The 20338-nt window shown below is 38.0% G+C and overlaps 1 protein-coding gene across 1 annotated transcript in view; it reads right to left on the reverse strand.

Annotated features, from left to right (window-relative positions):
- Window positions 1-20338, reverse strand: part of LOC122811046 (apoptosis regulator BAX-like) — a 302247-nt gene that overhangs the window by 228231 nt on the left and 53678 nt on the right. Inside the window, exon 2 of the mRNA XM_044082583.1 lies at window positions 13609-13657. Coding sequence (XP_043938518.1) covers window positions 13609-13657 — 49 coding nt within the window. The remainder of the gene's footprint in view (window positions 1-13608; window positions 13658-20338) is intronic.

Consider the following 20338-nt stretch of genomic DNA (forward strand, 5'->3'; position numbering starts at 1 on the left):
GTTTCTAAAGTGCAGTGCAGTTTTCTCAAGAGAACAGGCATAACGCCACTATGAAGCTCCATTTTAGGAAGGTACTTTTACACAAATTTAAACATATCCACATAAAATGGTACTGCTGCTGCCTCAGGCAAGTGAGCTAAATATTATTTATGTCACGCTACCTCCACTATTCTATTTCTTTGTTCAGTGGCTTTTTCAGTAAAGTTCACCCTTCTCCTTGCTCATATAGAATATTTCCAATTCATCTCTATCTAGTTATCAACAGTTCAGTCATGAATACAACATTATAACCACTGATGCCTACTTGTAAAGCATTTACATGTTTTTTTTTGTTTTACAGAAACAAAATTGCTACCATTATTTCTTGATCCACAAAAAAATGCTGTTTTATCATTTTTCTCAGTGTATAGAAAGTCCTCATTTACAGACACTGTATGCTTAATGTTCTGTATGTTTTTGAGTTGCTAAGATACCTGATTTAATTTCCATAAGGTTTACTTCATCCATATATCTATTCAAATTTTACTGTACTAAAAACATACCTCTAAGCAAAAAAGAAATGTATCGTCTACTTTCAAATTTTTACTCAAACTATTACACAAAAACTAGGCATTTAATTTGAGTTTTCTTCCTATTGACATAAATGTTATTCAAAATTGGATGAGAATTTCTTGATGAAATGGTCATCTACAAAAAAATTATTTAGATGGAACATCTTTCAAATACTTTTCTATGCTCAGTTCTTGGTGTATTAAAATGTATAAATCTTATGCATGCCCTTCGTACAAAAAAACAAATGCAGTCATCATATATATATATATATATATATATATATATATATATATATATATATATATGTGTGTGTGTGTGTGTGTGTGTGATGATGCCCACCCCATTGAACAGTTACATGAAATAAATTTTACTAAATGTTTTGCTGTTGCTTTAAAGTATCTAAATATACACATAAACTCTCATATAAATTTAGTAAACAATTCGATGACTGGAGATAAAGGAAGATCCTATTGCTTTTAATATTAGAATATTAAGGATGTATTGAATTTCAAATGTATTATTGAAAGTTCAAGTACAAGTCAATCTGTTACTTTTAATTTTAAATAGTCTTCTTCATCCATTCACACATCTGAGTTGTAGTGACAGTGTCAATGGTGGAACAGGTAGCATGCTCACCTTTCAAGCAGTAGACTGTGGGTTCTATTCCCACACTATGTAGATGGATTGATACTGCAGTGCAGCATAAGGGGGGGGGTGAACTCCTGATATTATTATCCTTTGGATGACATGCTAAACTAAGACTCCTTCTGCCTGAATTGGTGGTAGTTCAGGTGGATGAAAAAGATCCCATGGCACCTATCAAAAAGAGTAGAAGGTCCCCAATGCCCTGGCCAAATTTACTGCCTTGTGTCTCCCCTGGAAAGAAGTTACTATCCTAGTGGGATTAACATGGTCAATAAAGGATATGTAGATATATAGACATATATATAAATCTATATAGACCACTAGGCATTTGAATAATATTTTCAGATGGTTAACTAATTATACCCTGAGACAAGTATACTGCTGTTCATTACAGATATTACAGGGAAGCCTGCTTTTTTTCATTTCTCCAAATATTTTAGGTTTCTAACACCATGATGGGAATGGATCCCATTCCTAAGTTAAAGTATAATTAAAATTCATGAAATTAGTATTGTTTCAATCTTTGATGTCAGCCTGTTTGTATTGATGGAGAGATTTTACTGAAGACTTTCTCTCAATGGCCAAATGAATGGCAGGCTGAAGGACCTTGGTTCTCTAACCTGAGAAAGGAGTAGTGAGACATTACATTCATTTTAAAGATTGACTTGGGTATTAGCCATAATGTAAAAGTTTAAAAGTCACAATAATAGTAATGTCACTCTGGTCATTACATGTGATTAATATTCCCAAATAGACAGATAAAATGGCAGATTCCAATATCTGCAGTCTTAAGAATAACAATATTGGTAGAAGAGGTGAGGCCATTAAATGGAAGGCATAGTTCCTTCTTTGAATATCAGTAGATTTCTGATCCTATAGCAAAGTTTAAGCTGTTTTAAAAACTTTCCATTAACATTGTGACAATGTGAGTTACTGCCTTCTATGCCAGGAGAAGTATGGCAGTGGATGTGTAACATATGGCAACATAGCTAGCTGGAATTTTGTAATGAATTATACAGTATTTGTATTTCAAACTGATTTCTACAGACGGATGTGTTGAAAATTTATTTGTAACATTTCTTATGTTAAAAATGTATTAACAGTATGTCCTGCTGGACAGAAAAGAAATATACATTTATATCAGACTGCACTGTTGTAACTGTGGAAATGTATACATGTTAACAGAGGATACTGGAACAGAAGAGGTTAATCTCAGTCCAGCTAACTTTGAAAAATAGTAAGAATTAAATTGCTTAATTTAGACCATAAAGATTGTATCTTACAGTTTTAACTGCAGCCAGAGACAAAATGTTTGTGCCAGAGAATGGTTGATTAGCTCCTGTAGGATCAGTGGAAGTGGTTTATGGTTTTATGACTTCCAGAAGCTGCAACAGATCTTAGCAAAACTCTACCTGTGAGTGTATGGTAACACATATGTGCGAGATTCTGGGTCAGTTGCTAGGAATGATGGTAGTACGAGAACCAGAAGTCAGATGACCAGATGTATGTGATGTCATTCTGTAATTCAACACAAAAAATATGTTTTAATACTAGATGAGAGAAAACTATCAGGGCACTCTGTTTTTGAAATCTGACAAAGAAGGATCTCTCACTGACTTCATCTCTCCTTGCTCTAGTAAGCAAACCAGGGAATAGTAATTCTTTAGATCAGTCTATGTGAATCTATTCATCTGTGCTATTTTAATATTTCCTGTGGCTGAAACTCTGGTGTTTAATGTAAACAGATATTAATTATGTTCATGTTCCTTTATTATTTACTATTAAATATAACATATTTTAACCTTTGAGAGTACTTATATTTATTTGGTAATTCCATGGCCACCCCTGAAAGCCTAAATGCATTGGTCAAACAATACCATTTGTACTAATATTAATTTCACTCAGTATAACTGGGTACCCTTGTAAGAACCTTAGAGTAGCTAGCTTTGGAGTGTCTGGTAGCAGTAACTACCTTATAGTCTGGGCAGAAAAGGGCATAGCTACTAAATCTGTGCCAGCCTTTCCCAGGTGTGGTTGTGTGTGGTTTTGTGTGTGTGTGTGTGTGTGTGTGTGTGTGTGTGTGTGTGTGTGTGTGTGTGTAAATCAAATTTTTAAGAGTGTGTGTGTGTGTGTCAGCTATTTGGAGCAGGGACATGAAGCACTTGTTTCACAGAGAGGGTGCTGGAGGACTTGGCTTGGACACTCAGCTGAGGACTCAATTCTATAACTGTGCCAGTGGGGGGGTCTTAATGGGAACCTGAAGGGAGATGGGAGAGAAATACAGACACTGGACTGAGTGTGCTCTCTGTATGCTCTTAAGGGAAACTGTGCTTGATGTAGAGGGCTGCATCTGGAAATACTGTGTGTATCTATTTTTGTTCCAAGTGAACATCCCTCTCCAATGACAGTGGTGAGGATTCAGGTTCCTTGACTACTAACCCAGAGAGGGGATGTCACATATCGGTGAGCGGTTGTGTGGATATTAATTGAACTTCTGTAGCCTGTAAGCAGTTGTCAATGAGGTGTGTGTATTCTTAGCAGCCACAAGGTAAACATTCAGAGTTTCATTTCACAACAGTTTCATTTTTTTTAGGGTAGTTTAGTTAGGGAAAGCAGGCAAAGACATCATCAGAGGATTATGGCAAGCTGACAAAGAACCAGTTGGCCAAGGTGTACAAAGCCAAAGGACTGTTGCATGCCAATCTGACTAAAAAGAAAATGACTTCAGCCTTAGTCACTGCACAGACCAGCAACCAGGAGGATAACCAGTCTGGTGATGGGAACTTGCAGTGCTCAGAAACAGGACAGTTCACCATTTCCTCAGAGGAATTAAAAATCCATCTGGAGTTAAAGAAACATAAACTGGAGGCCAAACATTTGGAATTAGAATCAGCAGAGAGACAGCAGTATTTGGAAGCTGAAGAAAAGGAGAAACAGATGGAATTAGAAGAACAGGGAGACTGCACCATTTGTAGGCCAAAGAAAATGAGAAGCAGAATCAACAAGAGAGGGATATGCTTACTCATTGCCAGGGTCATGGAGGTAATGGGGAACAGAATAACAAAACCCCAGAATCAATAAAGGTCAGTAAATCTTTCCACAGTTTACAGAGGGTGATAATTTTGATAGTTTTATTCATATATTTTAAAGAGTATGTAAACAGTATAATGTTGACCAAGACCTCCTGGTATGGACCCTGACCTCTTGCTTCATGATAAAACTGCAACTGCTGTTTTTAATTGTCTGATATTGACTGTTTAAATTATGATAAAGTCAAACATTGTTTACTAGAATACTTTAAGTTAACACGTGAAGACTACAGAAAAAAAGTTTTGAGAGTATAGATACAAGGCAGATGAAAGAGTGTGCCATTATATTGCTGAGTTAAGCACTTATTTTTCATAGGTGGGTGACTGGGTGTCAGGTTACCACTTGTGAAAGGCTGGCAGACCTTTTGCTGAGGGAACAAGCCTTTAGCACTTTGCCCAAGGACATGAGAATCTGGTTAGCAGATGCTGAGTGTAGCTCTGCAGATGAGCTGGGGAAAAAGGGGATCTCTACTTAGCAAGCAGGCCATCACTGCAGAGAAAGGGGATACCCAGTGCTACATATGGATATAAGGAACCTATGATGGGCAGCCTAAACCACTCCAATATAGTCCACCAGTAAAAGGGGGAGCCACTAGTTCAGGTATACAGCCAGGATCAATGGTTAAATGTTTTAAATGTAACCAGTGGAGCCATGTATCATAGAAATGTCCATGGAAGAAATATGGGGAACAAAAGTTGGGGGAGCCAGCAAGGGGGAATACCAGTATGCCAGTGGTAAGTTGTCTGGAGACAACAGGGGTACAGGATTATCACCAGAGTTTATATCTGATCTTTGTGGATGGAAAACATGCCATTGCTAAGAGAGACACAGCCTCTGACATAACCATTGTGAAGCCTGCAGTGGTTAAAGAGGAGCAGTACTTGCTTGAGCAGTCCACTCCAGTCAGAGCTTTAGGAGGGACCCCATTCCACATGCCTTTGGCCAGGGTTCACCTTGACTGGGGGGGTGGAAAAGGATGCAAACTAGTAGGTTTGTTTGAGGATATGCCTGCAGATGTCTTGATAGGGAATTATTTTGATAATGGACATACCTTTTGTGCATGCAGTTACATGCAGTCAGGCTTGGAGACAAGCAGGTGGGTCTGGTAGACTGGGTGAGATCCAGACAGACCCCACACCTGAAGCCAGGGCTGGTGAGGTGGCTATTTTGGGGAGGGAGCTACCCTTTAGCAGTGAGCCTGAAGGTAAGCCACAGCTGCTAGCAGGTACAGATGTTCCCTTGGACAGAGTGATTGCAAGGGCAGAGGTGAGTGGCAGTACCCAGCTGACAGTGAGACACCACTGTCAAGAGGATACCAGGCTTCCTGTGGAAAGGGAGCTGGGAAGGGTCACAAACAGAGAGTTGAGACAGGCAAAGCTTTTGGACCCCACATTATGAGGCTTGAGGGAGGTGGCTAAGGAGATGCCTGATTCTCAAGGAAAAGGGGAGTCTGTATAAGAACAAAGGGTTACTGCATAGACAGTGGATTCCTGAGGGAGGGCTAGAGGGTGAGGTAATACAGCAGTTGGTAGTGTCTAGAGCCTACCATCTGGCACTTCTAGCCATAGCCCATGACATTCCTTTTGCAGGTCATATGGTCATAAAACATGTCAGGAGATGCATTATGTAGAACTGTTACTGTCCTGGGATTGCAAGGGATGTAACAGGGTACTGCAGGACCTGTGAGCAGTGCCACAAAGTAGGCAAGGCAGGAGACAAGGTCGAAGCTCCATTGATGCCTTTGCCTGTGATTGAGAAGCCATTTTAGAGGGTAGCAATGGATATTGTATGGCCTCTAAATACCCCAAGTTCCACAGGGAAGAAGTATATCCTGGTCGTAGTAAAGTTTGCTACTAGATACCCTGAGGCAGTGGCTCTGTCCTCTACTGAGGCAAAGTAGGTGGCAAGTGCTTTATTAGATAATTTCAGCAGGGTAGGTTCCCAAGAGAAATGCTGATGACAGAGGTGCCAATTTCATATCAGACCTGCTGGCTTGTCTGTAGAAGTGCTGTGGGGTGAAGCACCTAAAAACCACCCCCTACCATCCCCAGACTAATGGTCTTGTGGAGAGGTTAAACTCTACACTAAAGACCATGCTACAGGCATTTGTAGACCAGTTCAAGAGAGAGTGAGACAAATATTTGCCCCATCCTCTGTTTGCATACAGAGAGGTACCCCCAGGCATCCACAGGTTTTTCACCCTTTGAGTTTCTGTATATGCACAGGGTGAGGGGAACCTTAGATATGATTCTTGATGAGTGGGAGGGTGAGTGGGAATCAGGAAAGGCTTAGGAGCTTATGGGCTTGGCCCAGGAAAACCTGGCAGGAGCCGAACAGCAGAAAAAGGAATGCTCAAGCCTGAGAGTATGCTGTGGGACAGCAGGTTATGGTTCTCATTCCTGTCAGACACAATAAGTTGCAGGCAGCTTGGGAGGGACCCTTCAAAGTGTTGAGGAAGGTCTGTGATGTTACAAGGTAGAACTGCTAGGCAGTAGGCAGGGGCACAAACTGTACCATGTAAACATGATGAAGCCTTACCAAGACAGGGAGGCCCTTGTGTTGAGTATTTGCAGTGGTTGGCAGGATGAGTCTGAGGGGAATCTGGTGACTGATCTCCTCAGTGAGGCTCGGACTGACACCACAGTTTAAGGGGTAGCAGTGTCCCAGCAGTTATCCATTAGCCAGGTTTGAGAAATCTGAGCAGTGTTGCAAGAGTTTGGGGCATGTTTACTAGAAAATCTTGGTGCACTTACCTGGTGCAGCACCATGTGGATGCAGAGCTCCAAAGTCCTATCAAACAGGCTCATTACAGGGTTCCTGAGTAAGTCAGACAGACTCTAAGGGAAGCGATACACGAAATAATGGAACTGGGGGTAATCCAGGAGTCCAGCAGTCCATGGTCCTTCCCAGTAGTGCTGGTACCAAAGAAAGATGACACTACAGAAAACTAAATAGTCACACAGAGTCAGATAATTACATCATGCCTTGGATGGAGAGCAGCTCTATGAGGCTAAGTATCTGACCACAACTGATCTCACCAAGGGCTATTGGCAGGTGTCCTTGACTCCCACTGCTAGAGAGAAGTCAACCTTTGTGACTCCTTTCAGATTATATGCATTCAGAAAGATCACCTTCAGGATGAAAAATGCCCCCGTGACCTTCCAAAGACTGGAAGATCATATCCTAGCAGGAGCAGAAGACTATGCCCTTGCTTACCCGAGTGCCTTCAGCATATCAGGGAGGCCATGGGCAGACTACAAAGGGCAATGTTGACCATTAAGCCCAGTAAGTATCAGGTGGGTATGGCAAAAATCTCCTACCTTGGACATTGAGTGGGGAGTGGTAAGATTAGGCCAGAACCTGCCAAAGTGGAAGCTAATCAGGTGTGGCCTGCCTCTATTACCAAATACCAGGTGAGGGTGTTCTTGGGGACAGTGGGGTACTACAGAAAATTTGTTCCCAGTTATAGAACAATAGCTGCTTCCCTCACACTCATGATGAGGAAAGACAGTCCAGACAGGGTAGTGTGGACCCAGCCTGTAGGCAGGAACTCCAAAAGCTTAAGTGGGCTTTGGGTGGACCCTCTGTGTTAACCAGCACAGATTACAGCAAAGAATTTGTTGTGCAGGTGGATACTTTGAACCATGGGTGGGGCCTGTACTCAGCTGGGTTTCCTCAGAAGAAGAAGAGCACCCAGTGATACATCTCAGCTGTAGACTCTAACCTACGGAGAAATGTTATGCAGCAGTAGAAAAAGAATGTCTAGCCATAGTATGAGAACTGCAGAAAATTCAACCCTATCTGTATGGAAGGAAATTCACTATATTTACAGGCCACAATCCCTTAACATGTCTACATTGAGCCAGCCAGCAAAATACCAAGTTATTAAGGTGGAATCTAGGGTTGCAGGCATATGATATGACAGTTCAGCACTGCAGTGGGGTTAGCAATGCCACTGCAGATGGGTTCTCAAGACAGGGTATGGGTTAATGTATTCCCAGGCAGGCTCATGTCCCTCAAGCCATGTTTCTCCAGCATCACTTGAGAAACTAGCTTGAGTCTTCAAAGCGGGAAGAGATGTGATGATGTGAGGAATTGCCAGCCAATCCTGGAGAAGTAGGGCAGTGGATACACAATGTATGCCAACATTGCTACCTGGAGTTTTGTAAAGAATTATATGTCATTTGTATATCAGATTTCTACAGATGCTTGTGTTAAAAATGTAATTGTAGAGATGCTTGTGTTAAAAATGTATTTGTAGAGATGCTTGCATTAAAAATGTATCAACAGTGTGTCCTGCTGGACAGAAAAGAAATATACATTTATATCAGACTGCACTGTTGTAACTGTGGAAATGTATATATGTTAACAGGGGATACTGGAAGAGAAGAGGCCATCCTCAGTCCAGCTAACTTTGAAAAATAGTAAGAAATTAAATTACTTAATTTAGCCCATAAAGATTGTATCTTACAGTTCTGACTGCAGCCAGAGATGAAATGTCTGTGCCAGAGAATGGTTTATTAGCTCCTGTAGAAAGAGTGGAAGGGTTTTATGGTTTATGACTTCCAGAAGCTGCAGCAGATCTTAGCGAAGCCCAAGCTGTGTGTATGATAGCACATACATGTGAGATTCTGGGTCAGTTGCTAGGAATAGGGGTAGTAGGGGAACCAGATGACAGATGATGTATGTGATGTCATTTTGTAATCCATCACAAAAATTATGTTTTAAGAATAGATGAGAGAGAAGTCTCACAGCACTCTGTTTTTGGATACTGACAAAGAAGGACCCCTTACCTACTTTATCTTACCTTGCAACCAGGGAATAGTAATTCTTTAGATTAGTCAGGAAAATATAGTGAGATTACTCAAGTACTGTTTTTCTGTATCTATATGAATCTCTTCATATGTTTTATTTTAATATTTCCTGTGTTTTAAACGTTGGTGTTTATTACAAATATTTAGTTTTTTGATGATCTTTTATTATTTATTATTAAATACATTTAAACATTTCATTGTGGCTGGCCCTTTAGAGAATATTTTAACATTTGAGAGTACTTATATCTAGTTGATGACTCTGTGGTCACTCCTGAAAGCCTTACTGCATTAGTCAAACACTACCACTTGTACTAATATTAATTCCAGTCAGTATAACTGGATACCTTGTAAGAGCCTTAGAGTAGCTGGCTTTGGAGTGCCTGGTGGCAGAAAATACCTTATAGTCTGGGCAGAAGGGGGTATAGCTAGTATATCTTTGCCAGGCTTTCCCAGGTGTGTGTGTGTGTGTGTGTGTGTGTGTGTGTCTAAATCAAATCTCAAAGTGTATGTGTATGTCAGCTGTTTGGAACAAGTCCACAAAGCACTGGTTTCACAGAGAGGGTGTTGGATGTCTTGGCTTGGACACTTGGCTGAGGATTCAATTCTATAGCTGTGCCAGTGGGAAGTCTTACTGGTTACCTGGAGGGAGGCAGAGAGAGAAATCCAGACCCTGAACTGAGAGTGTGTTCCATATGTGCTCTTAAGGGAATTGTGCTTGATGCAGAGAGCTGCATCTGGAAATACTGTGTGTATGTATTTTTCTTCCAAGTGAACATTGTTGGGGTGAGGATTCAGGCTCCTTGATTACTGGCCCAGAGAGGGGATGTGACAAACATAATCTACATTTCTTTTAAAGATGAGGGATGGCTTTATCCATATTCCCAGGTATCTGTGTGGAAACATTTCAGTTACAGGGAAGTTAAAAGGGATCCAGCACCAAGATGGAAACAGCATCCATGAGTTTTGGAATATACTAAATTTCATGTACACAGTTTCATCAGTGTTTGCAATGAACCTCTTATGATACAACCAGTACCAAGAAGACATAACACCTTTTAAATGCTTTGTGTGATGCTTTCAAATTTTCTGGGTATTAAAATATGGACAGTGTCCACACTGGCATCGCAGGTAAGGTCACTGATACAGTTTGAAAATAATGAGACCCAATACTAAACCATATAGAAAATCAGTGTTAATATAATCTGCATCACATAAGACATGGCAATCCTTTACTTGAAATGCAGTATGATCATATACACAGCCTTTTTTCCACTTAATCAAGCCAGTTCCACAGTCAAGATTTATGCGATCTGATAGGGATATAAAAATGATAAACTGATTCAATCATCCATTTCATATGGTCAGATGAGCAAACATTTTTCCATGTTGATTAGGAGGTAATAATGTTGTATCTTTCGGCTTTTCCCGGTTAGGGGTCGCCACAGCGGAACTCCAGTCTGCTAATGATTGGCAGTAGATTTTTATGTACCGAGTTGCCAGCCCTGACGCACAACCTTCAACGAAGGTACGCCCATTCACGCATGTCTCCACACAGAAGACGCTATAGCTGACACAAGTCATAAATGGTAGTATTGTATCCTTTATGAAAGCCATTTTAGCACTGGATCAACCTGTCCATGTTTGATGGTACAATCAAGGATTCAACATTCTTAAGTATCTTTACTGTGGGACACAGCTGGGCTTTAGGTCTGTAATCTTGAGGCCTAGCTAGAGAATGAACCCTGATGAGGCAATGAACTGAAACAAATCTGAAGATAGTTGGAACAATACTCATAATCGGTGTGAGTCTACGTTAATGGATTAAAGGCTCGACTAATAAATATAACCACCATGTTAAAAAGCTGGCTAGAGAGGCAAAAACATGGGAGACACAGAGGTCCACAACTTGCCAAAAAGCTTTCTTGAATCTTTTATGGAATAATGTATTTAAGTAAAAGGTTTGGAAACAATGTGCACTGGGAATGAATAGAGGTACAGACAGATGACCTACCCTTTGCATGCAAGAGTCTCTCTCTCAACAGATAAGGTAATGTATAATATTTGAGTCTGTTAACCAGTGTAGTATTTATTTTATTGCCTACCCATGGAGTCACCATGAGTTAATTCAACTCAAGAGTGTCTAACTTACTTATCTATTTTATTGGCAAAGCTCAAATAAGACTGTGAAATAAACAAGTTTAGAGGTCTTTAGAGATTTGCCTTTAAGTGACTGGATAATTACCTAAGATCCTTTGCATAATCCTAACAGAAACAGTTTTATCTGAGTCTGTCATTTATCTAGAAATGGTAGTCTACATAAACATATAATGCTATTATCTACACTTAAATCCAAATTAGGATAGAATAATTAGACAAAAAGACTCTCTTACGGGTGCTGGTATGCGGACAGTAGGTACCAACACAATAGGTTTACAAGAACATAACTCCAGTAGTGCAAATAATGAATTCAGTGGACTGAGGTTATCAGGTCTTCACAATCACACTACTATGTTATAGCTTAACTCAGTAACATATAGAGGGGAGTATGTCATGTCATTGAATGTAATCTTGGTGAATGCAAAAAGAGTAAGTTCTATTCACTGAAATTATTTTTTTAAACTTGGAGTTTGTTTGTTTTTTTTTCTCTTCTGTTGTGTGACCTCAGAGTTGGTATATATAAGTCTAGGGGATATGGTGGTGTCCACTTAAAAAACAAAATTGTTAAGTTGCTCATTAAAGCTGGTTTCAGCAAACAGTTTTCATTTTTTTTTCTGTTCACCAGAATTTCCTTCAGTGTCACCAGGAATCCATATAAAGGAATCCAAATAAATTAGCAATGAGGAAAAGTGACTATCCTTTGCCTGAAAATGAAGGTGAATATGATGGCTATTTTCTAAATGAGTGCTGGTCAGAGGGATTTCTAACATATATAGTAGACTAATAACAAGGACATGGTTATTAGCATAGAGTTATTGGCAAATCCCGTTAATTAAATGGCCTCACATGCATTAGATCCAAGTAATTAAGTCAATGAGCAAGGGGTGGTCATCGCTTTAGAAACTACAACTGTGCAACTTAATTGGTACAGTGTGAAACAGAAGATCAGTTGATTTACAGATAACCATACAACTTCTGTAGAGTAAGGCATAGCTGTTCTATTATAGGTCTGAGAAATATGAATCTGCACATTCTAAGATTTGCAGATTGTGTATGTTTCTTTTGGGTTTATAGTAAGGGAGAGATAAATCCTACTCTAGTTGCTGTATCAAACCTTCCAGGCTAACACAGCCGAGAATACTGGTCCCAGAAATTCATTTCACAAATGGAATGTCACCTATGGAACTTTATTCTCCTCTGATGAATATGCAAATCCAGGGATAGTGTTGAATCTAGTAAGATGTTTAAATATTATGTAAATAGGACATTTGCACGGAGGGAACCTAGGAGATATTGTATATCTCACCCTAGTGACCTGCATTTTAACACAGTATTTAAATTATTTATGTGTCTTTGATGTTTCTTATCTGAGTTTCTATATTTTAGTCATTATAACAATATAGGGAAGTTAACTAGTGATACACAAACACTATGGAACTTCACTTGTATGGAATTTTTCTTCTTTCTGTCTTCCATCTCTGTTCCTCTCTCCCTTCCCTTCAGCTCCATTAGCCTGCTACATTCACAGGCCTGAGAAGTTCTGCAACTTAACCTTGCAATATTTCATAATGTCAGCATTTTACAAATGCAATATGCATAAAATATGTGGTAAATTAAAAAAAGTACTTCTAGCATTGCTCAAAAATCAGACAAGGTTCAGCAAGAATACTTCCAGGCATATGTACATGAAGAGTCCTAACAAAACCTATTCTATACTTTTGAAATGTTTTATACATTTATTTCACCAACCTCAAATCAAGATGGTAGCCAACATGCACGAGAATCAAAATTTTCTCATGTATGTCATCTTGTGATTTCAGTGTTTTCAACTACTGTAAAACATTGAAAGTTACCAAGCATTTCAAAAATATTCAATGCACAAATGGTCATAAAAAGTATTTAATCGTTTTCCAGTGTCCCTTTAGAAAATGCAGATAACCTTTTGCAAAAATGCTATCATGAGTTTTGTTATAGTTCTTTTCCACTACTTTTTAGTAATTCGCCATCTCCACAATTATCAGACAAGTCAGCATACAAGTAACTAAGACTCTAACACAGGCCATAGAGTTGTGCATATTAACATCTGCACTATAATTAAGGGCAGCAATCCATTTACTAAAATGCAATTTAATGTTAACTTGCAAGTTGAAGCTCAAATGCAACTACTATTTTGCTATGGTGCACTTGAAGTTATATATTTACATAACCACATCTTAAACGTATGCAAAATTAAACCCTGAAATAACTGGATCAGTTATTAAAATTCTGTCACAAATATAGAAAACATAATTACTTTACACTACCACTACTAACATTACAGGTATAATTATTGACTTCTGGTTATACTGACCTGCTCACGATTACTCTTGTCTTATTGTCAGAAAACCCATCACAAGCATCTGTAGGAAAGCAATAGGTAAATACTTTAAGATTAAGATAAAAGAACACATTCAAAAACTAGCAACAAAATCCTCATGCACCCTCGTTTATCTAAAGAAATAAGATTATTAATGACAAATGCCTCTCTGTATTGAAGGTAGTGTGCTATAAAATTGTTAAGGCTTGTTTGGCAAGCAGAGCAAGAAGGTATGAATCACACAAAAAATGCCCATAAAGATGTCTCAAGGTCTAGTTGTTTTCTAATAATTTATATCTTTCCAATGAAAGATGTTTCAAAATACAATTATTGAGTGATGTAATAACTCTGGATATTCAACATTGTACTCATATTTTAATTGTAAAATGTCAATAAAAATATTGATTAAATATTCTAAAGAGCAAACATACTGCATAAATGGAAGTATCTAATATAAAACAAATTTTTGAATGTTACTCTAATTTCATTTTGATAAGGATCAGAAAAAACTCATAAAGTACATTTATGGTACATGGTAAAGAAACAGGTATGTTTTATTGACATTTATTTATTATACCTGTGTATTCTGTCTGAAAATATTATTTAAAAATTGTCAGTTACAAGGCAGCATTGCAGTAAGCAAAGTATCAGAGGCTTGAGAGCTACCAAAATGTGGATTCTGATATATATTCTGATGATGGTAAAGACTAACTTGGCCAAATGTTGCTTATTTTCCTACCATCTGGATAAACTGTAGATGCTACTGAATCAATAGATTATATTTTTTTATACACCAGCAGTTCATAAAGATTAATGATAGGGTTGTTGATTATAACTTATCATGTGTTCAAGACACAGATGCAGAGAGCTTCACCTTAATATTGAAGCTCTACTGGTTGGCATCATGTCAAGAACACATCATTTTTAAGTTACAGTCAGAGTTCTGACCATAATGGAGATTTCTCTGCTCCGTGTACCACTAGCTAGTGAAACATTACATTAAAAACAAAGGCAAGTGTTGTGCTGGCTTGAAAGCCACTAATGCAGTTGAGAATTGCTGTATATCTTTATGTGTTCCCTGTGTAAAGAAAGCAGTTACATACATACATACATATATATATATATATATATATATATATATATATATAAAGTATACACACACACAGACACACACACACACATATGCACACACACAGTATATATATATATATATATATATATATATATATATATATATATATATATATATAAATATATACATATACATATATAGATAGATATGTATATATATTTAAACACACACACACACATATATAAATATCTATATATATATATATATATATATATATATATATATATATATATATATATATCTATATGGGTCTACTTCAGAACAACGAAACCTCACAACACCGAAAACCACGTAAGTATAACACACACAAAAAACATACACAAATACATACACAACTGCCCCAAACTACCAACCACACCACCATACACTACAAATAGGCAGGGGCAAGCCCCTGCACCCCACCCCCCTACTTTAACATTCTAACTCCAAGATAGATCACACAAACAGACATACAAGGTAAACTCACACCCACACACACACCACAGTCACAACACACACTTACACACAGCACTACCCCTCACAAATACACTTACACATGCATACTCACCCACAGCGGAACACCAAAAACACTAAATCAAAATCCCGTAACACCAGGATTTTGCGCTTTTCGGTGTTCTGCAGTTTTGTTGTTTTGGTCTCCTTCAAAACACTTTCGATGTTCTGGTCTTTTGGTGTTTTACTTAACCAAAAATGAAAAGTAGAACCCCACTTCAGCCAAAATGCACTTCAACGAAAGTGCACTTTCACTGAAGTCTAGGTGCTCGTTCGCCTCACAAATAAAAAAAAAATATAACACAAACATGCTTTTGCAGGGGGACAAGCCTCCTGCACCCCCATGTGGGGGGCTGTGCCCTCCCACCCTCCCTACTTAAATTTGCCAACTCCGAGATTGCACTACAGCGAGGAAAAGGGAATAGTCCCATTATGTCCTGTATTGTGACCTCTGTAGTCAGTTTTTGAAGTTTCAGTACTTTGAACAAGTAGGTTTGTACAAGTCAAATTCGAAGTACTGAAACTTCAACCAAAAACAGTAGACACACACACACATATATATATATATATATATATATATATATATATATATATATATACACACACACACATATATATATATTCCAAACATGGACATTAATGCCCAGTCAATTAGTGTCCAGTCTGTTCTTAAAAAATATGTAAACTTGGTGTTTGCTTTAATGTAGTTTGGTAGTCTGTTCCATGCATTACCTGCTCTCCCAGAGAACCAATTAGTATAATTTTCATTCCTATAGAATCTTCTACATAGGTTATCTGATGATTCTCTACAATCCCAAACATTCCCAGAAATAGATGTCTCTAAATGCCTTATACTCCTGAATTAGATCTCCTCTTAAATATTTATAAGAGGCACTGTACAAGTTCAGATATGTTAGTCTTTCATAATAACTTACATTTTCACATCCATGGATGCTCTTGGTATATTTCTTCTGTACTGTCTCTAGTTTACTCATGCATGTTTTCTTATAAGGTTTCCACATTGTTATTCCATACTCAAGTTTGGGTCTAATGTAATTAACAATGACTTCATCATTTCTGATTTCCAAGATTTTGTAAAACTTTTATATAACCTACAGTTCTGTAGCAATCATTAATCAACTGTTTGACATGACTAGAAAAACTCAAAGATGGGTCTGCCCACATATCCATGTCCTTAAGTGAATCTAGAGTTTTAAACACTGTGTACCATATGAAATATTCACCATTCAGTTTATGCTTCCCAAATCTCATACCCTTAGTTTTTGATGCATTTATCAGCATATTATTCTCCTGTGCCTAAATGGTCAATTTAGTCAAGTTCTTTTGCAGGCATGCCCTATCTGTGACACATGTAATAATTTTACGCAATTCTAGGTCATCTGCATACAGACTGTAGAATACCTCAAATGAAAAAGATAGATCTGAAAGATGCAATCTAAACAAGTAAGGGCCTAGGACAGAGCCCTGTGGGATGCCCTGATTGTAACCAAGAATTTCACCTTTCCAGTTGCTGTGTGATACTTGCCATGTCCTATTTGTAAGCCATTCAACTTACTTCTTATCAAAAGTATGTCAATCCATAGTTGTTCTAATTTATTGATCAGTGTTTTGTGTATGACCCTGTCAAATGCTGAAGTTAAATCTATATAAATTACATCAACACAATTTTTCATTCATAGCTGTTATTATATTGTTACAGAATGTCATGTTACAGGTGGTAATAGATCTATTTTCAACATATGCATGCTGATATATGGTATTGTATCAAGTCCCAACCTTTCCAGTTCTGACAATAACTTATCTAATAGTACCTTCTCTATTATTTTTCCACAGCATGAAAGTAGACTAAAGGGTCTATATGACTCTGGGTTTGTCCTATTCCCCTTTCTCTTAAAGACAGGTTTAATAAGCACAAGTCTCCAGTCTTGAGGAATCTCATCTCCTCGTATTTATATGATCCAGTAAATAATAGATATATTGGCACTAAAAGTTCTTGCTGAAGTGTTCTCAGGTCATTATTGCTAATTCTGTCTTCTCCCTGTGCTTTGTTTTGATCCAGTTTGTGCAGTTCTTTTTCAATATAATCTATTTTTATTCCAGTATCTCAGGTAACCCGGATATCATTAGATCAACTTATTGCCCTCTTTGTGGAGCCCAACTGTTTTGCATAAGATTTTGTAAATATATTTATAATCTATAGTGTCTGAGAATAAATTTTAGACTCCACACACAGTTCATCAATGTGTATGCCTGTACTTCTTCTACATCTTATGGATGAATAAAATCATTTCTGATTATGCTCAAAATCTTTATATACATGTTTGTCCAGCTTGTTTATTTCAGTTTTCATAGTTGTAGTATGACCTCTTTTCCATTTTTGTCTCTCACCTTAATCAGATAACTTGTTCTTATGGAAATATATCTGCCTTATGTTGTATGCCTAGATCCTGACGTTAAACAATTTTTTTTTTATTTTTTGCACCCAAACAATTTATCTTTCAAAGCGTTCCACATTCCTTCTGCAATTTTTCCACTGAAAGCAACCTTCCAGTTAGTTTTACACAGGGACTGTTTTGCTTCCATATAATCTCTAATAAATCTTCTGTGCATTTATTTAGATTTCAGTTTGGCAGAATTATCCAGCAACAAATTAACCTTTATAATCCCATGATTACTGCACATCAGTGGTGATAAACCCTGACATGAAGTAACGGTAATTTTCTTAGGAACACAAACAATGTCTAGTATGTTCCTTTTCCCTGCAGTTTAGGTTGTTATATGTTTCCAGAGTTGTTGTTATTGTCACACTTACACAGTTTACAGTGTTGGTGTCATCACTGAACATGTAATAATCACAGGTCTCATAATTATCTTTAATCCATATCATAACACTTCCACCTGACTTTGTGTTAGAATGTCTGTTATAGTAAAAACAATTATACCCTGACAGAACTGGTTTCCAGTCATTGTTGTTTAACCATGTTTCAAAAACAATAACAACATCAATATTGTCAGAATGGAGGAAATGTTCCAATAATAAAAACTTTATTATTAATTCTGCTATCATTAACAACCATCAGAGATGCATCAAATTCTGCAATCTGCGAACTGTTGAATTTTCATCCTGGCAACCATCCTGCCTTGTGTTTGTCAAATATTTCAAAATGTCTGCTGCAAAAATTCCCTTTCCTGATCTTGACAAATGCACACCATCCTGTCTGAACATGTGTTCCCAAAATCAGGCTCAAATGCTCTACATATTTCCATTTTTTTAAACGGGACATTTTATTTTCATTTAGGTATTTACACAAAAAATCTTTTCATTCACGGTAACCTGCCTCTCCTTTCAATATGTAATTTGTGAAAAATATGTCCAAAGCGAGAGCTGTAGGTTCCCTACTCACAGTCAAGAGACTCCTTGCAGATGAGATCATTTGTAATGACATGAGTAAAAACAGATCCGTACTTCCTTATATTAAGGCATTCTAAGGCTTATCTAACATACCCTATTTTTTACTCAGGGCAAGCCGAACACAATCTCATGGTCATTATCTTCTCTGCAGATTTAAGATAGTTCCAAAATACATATTTAGTGGGCATAATGCAGACAGCAAGCAGAAATGGAGTTGTTGCTGTTATTTATGCTCAGATATTAATTGAATATTACCGACATGAAATTAACCAAGCAAAACAAAATAAGGGTCATGCTGCTACATGCTAGGAGATTAAACAAAAAACTGCACTCCCTAGAAGCACTTCTATCACCAGAAGATGTAGATGTCTGTGCAGTCATAGAAACCTGGTTTAAGGCCTCAGAGATTACCCTGGCACTGCAAGGCTACAAAGCCTTTCACACCTTTACACCGCAAAATGAACATGTGAAAACCAAAGAAGGCAGTGTTTCAATCTATATTAGAGATAAATTCACCTCAAGTCTAGTTAGACTGGACAATTCCATGGAGTTACTCAAGGTCCAGATTATGGTGGGTAAGACTCCCCCATTCAAGTCCTAGCCATTTATAGATCCCCTTCCATGAGTCATGACACCCAGGAAGCCTACTTAAACAAACTGAAAAAAATCCAAATTTTACGGAACACACTGGTTATGGGGGATTATCCCACCATCAAGTGGAAAACCTACTCTAGCCCAAACTTGCTAGCACAAAAGTTCCTTGACTTTGTGAATTCAAATGCCTGAAGCAAGCTGTCCATACCTGATAAGAGGAACAAACATTCTAGATCTGGTCCTTACCAACATGTTAAACAGGTGCACTGCTGAACTGTTAGACTCTCATTAGTGAAAACTGATCACAAATCAGTCACCTTCGAATGGACACTAACATCAGAACTCAAAAAGGGTGAGAGTAGACTAAAAACTTCATCAAGGCAACGTAGACCCTCCTAGGTGAAGGTATAAATGTATTTCCAAGCCCCACTCCAAGCTAAAAGTGGTAACTATGCCGAAGCTTGCACTAAAGCCCTGCACAATGACTTGCATAAATGTATAAACTCAGCTGTACCAGATAGAATCAAAGCCAGAGCCCCAAGTAAAAATAAAGATGCCATAGTGGACTTCCAGCATCAACAAACTCAACAATAAATGCAAAAAGTTGGTGTCCAAGAAAATAAAGACAGAACCCAACAATGGAAAAGCACCCTCCTCAGCCTTAACAAACAAATGAGACAGCTTGTAAAATCCTCCAAGAGCTCCTTTGAGAGAAACCTAGCAAGTACTTTCAAAGATAAACATATGGCCTTTTACAGATATATACATAACCTTAAGGGTAGGGACCCCACAGAGACAGTGAACCTGCTTGTGGATAGGTTTGTTGAAAATTTCACTCCCTTATCTCCACCTAACTTACAGCAAACCCTCCCCCAAACTCCCCCTCCCCAGCCTTACATATCTGAAGAGCAGGTCCTCAAAGCCCTGTCCAAGCAAAAAACATGGCCTCTATGGGACCAGATGACATCCCAGACTGTCTTTTAAACAGGATAAAATATGAACTAGCATAAACTAAAAAAGTACCTTTTTTAATCATAGCCTAACCACAGACTTTATTCCTGTGGAATGCAGAA

Source organism: Protopterus annectens, chromosome 9.part0 (assembly GCF_019279795.1).
Source record: "Protopterus annectens isolate FY-2018-M chromosome 9.part0, PAN1.0, whole genome shotgun sequence".
In the NCBI taxonomy this organism is placed as follows: Eukaryota; Metazoa; Chordata; order Ceratodontiformes; family Protopteridae; genus Protopterus; species Protopterus annectens.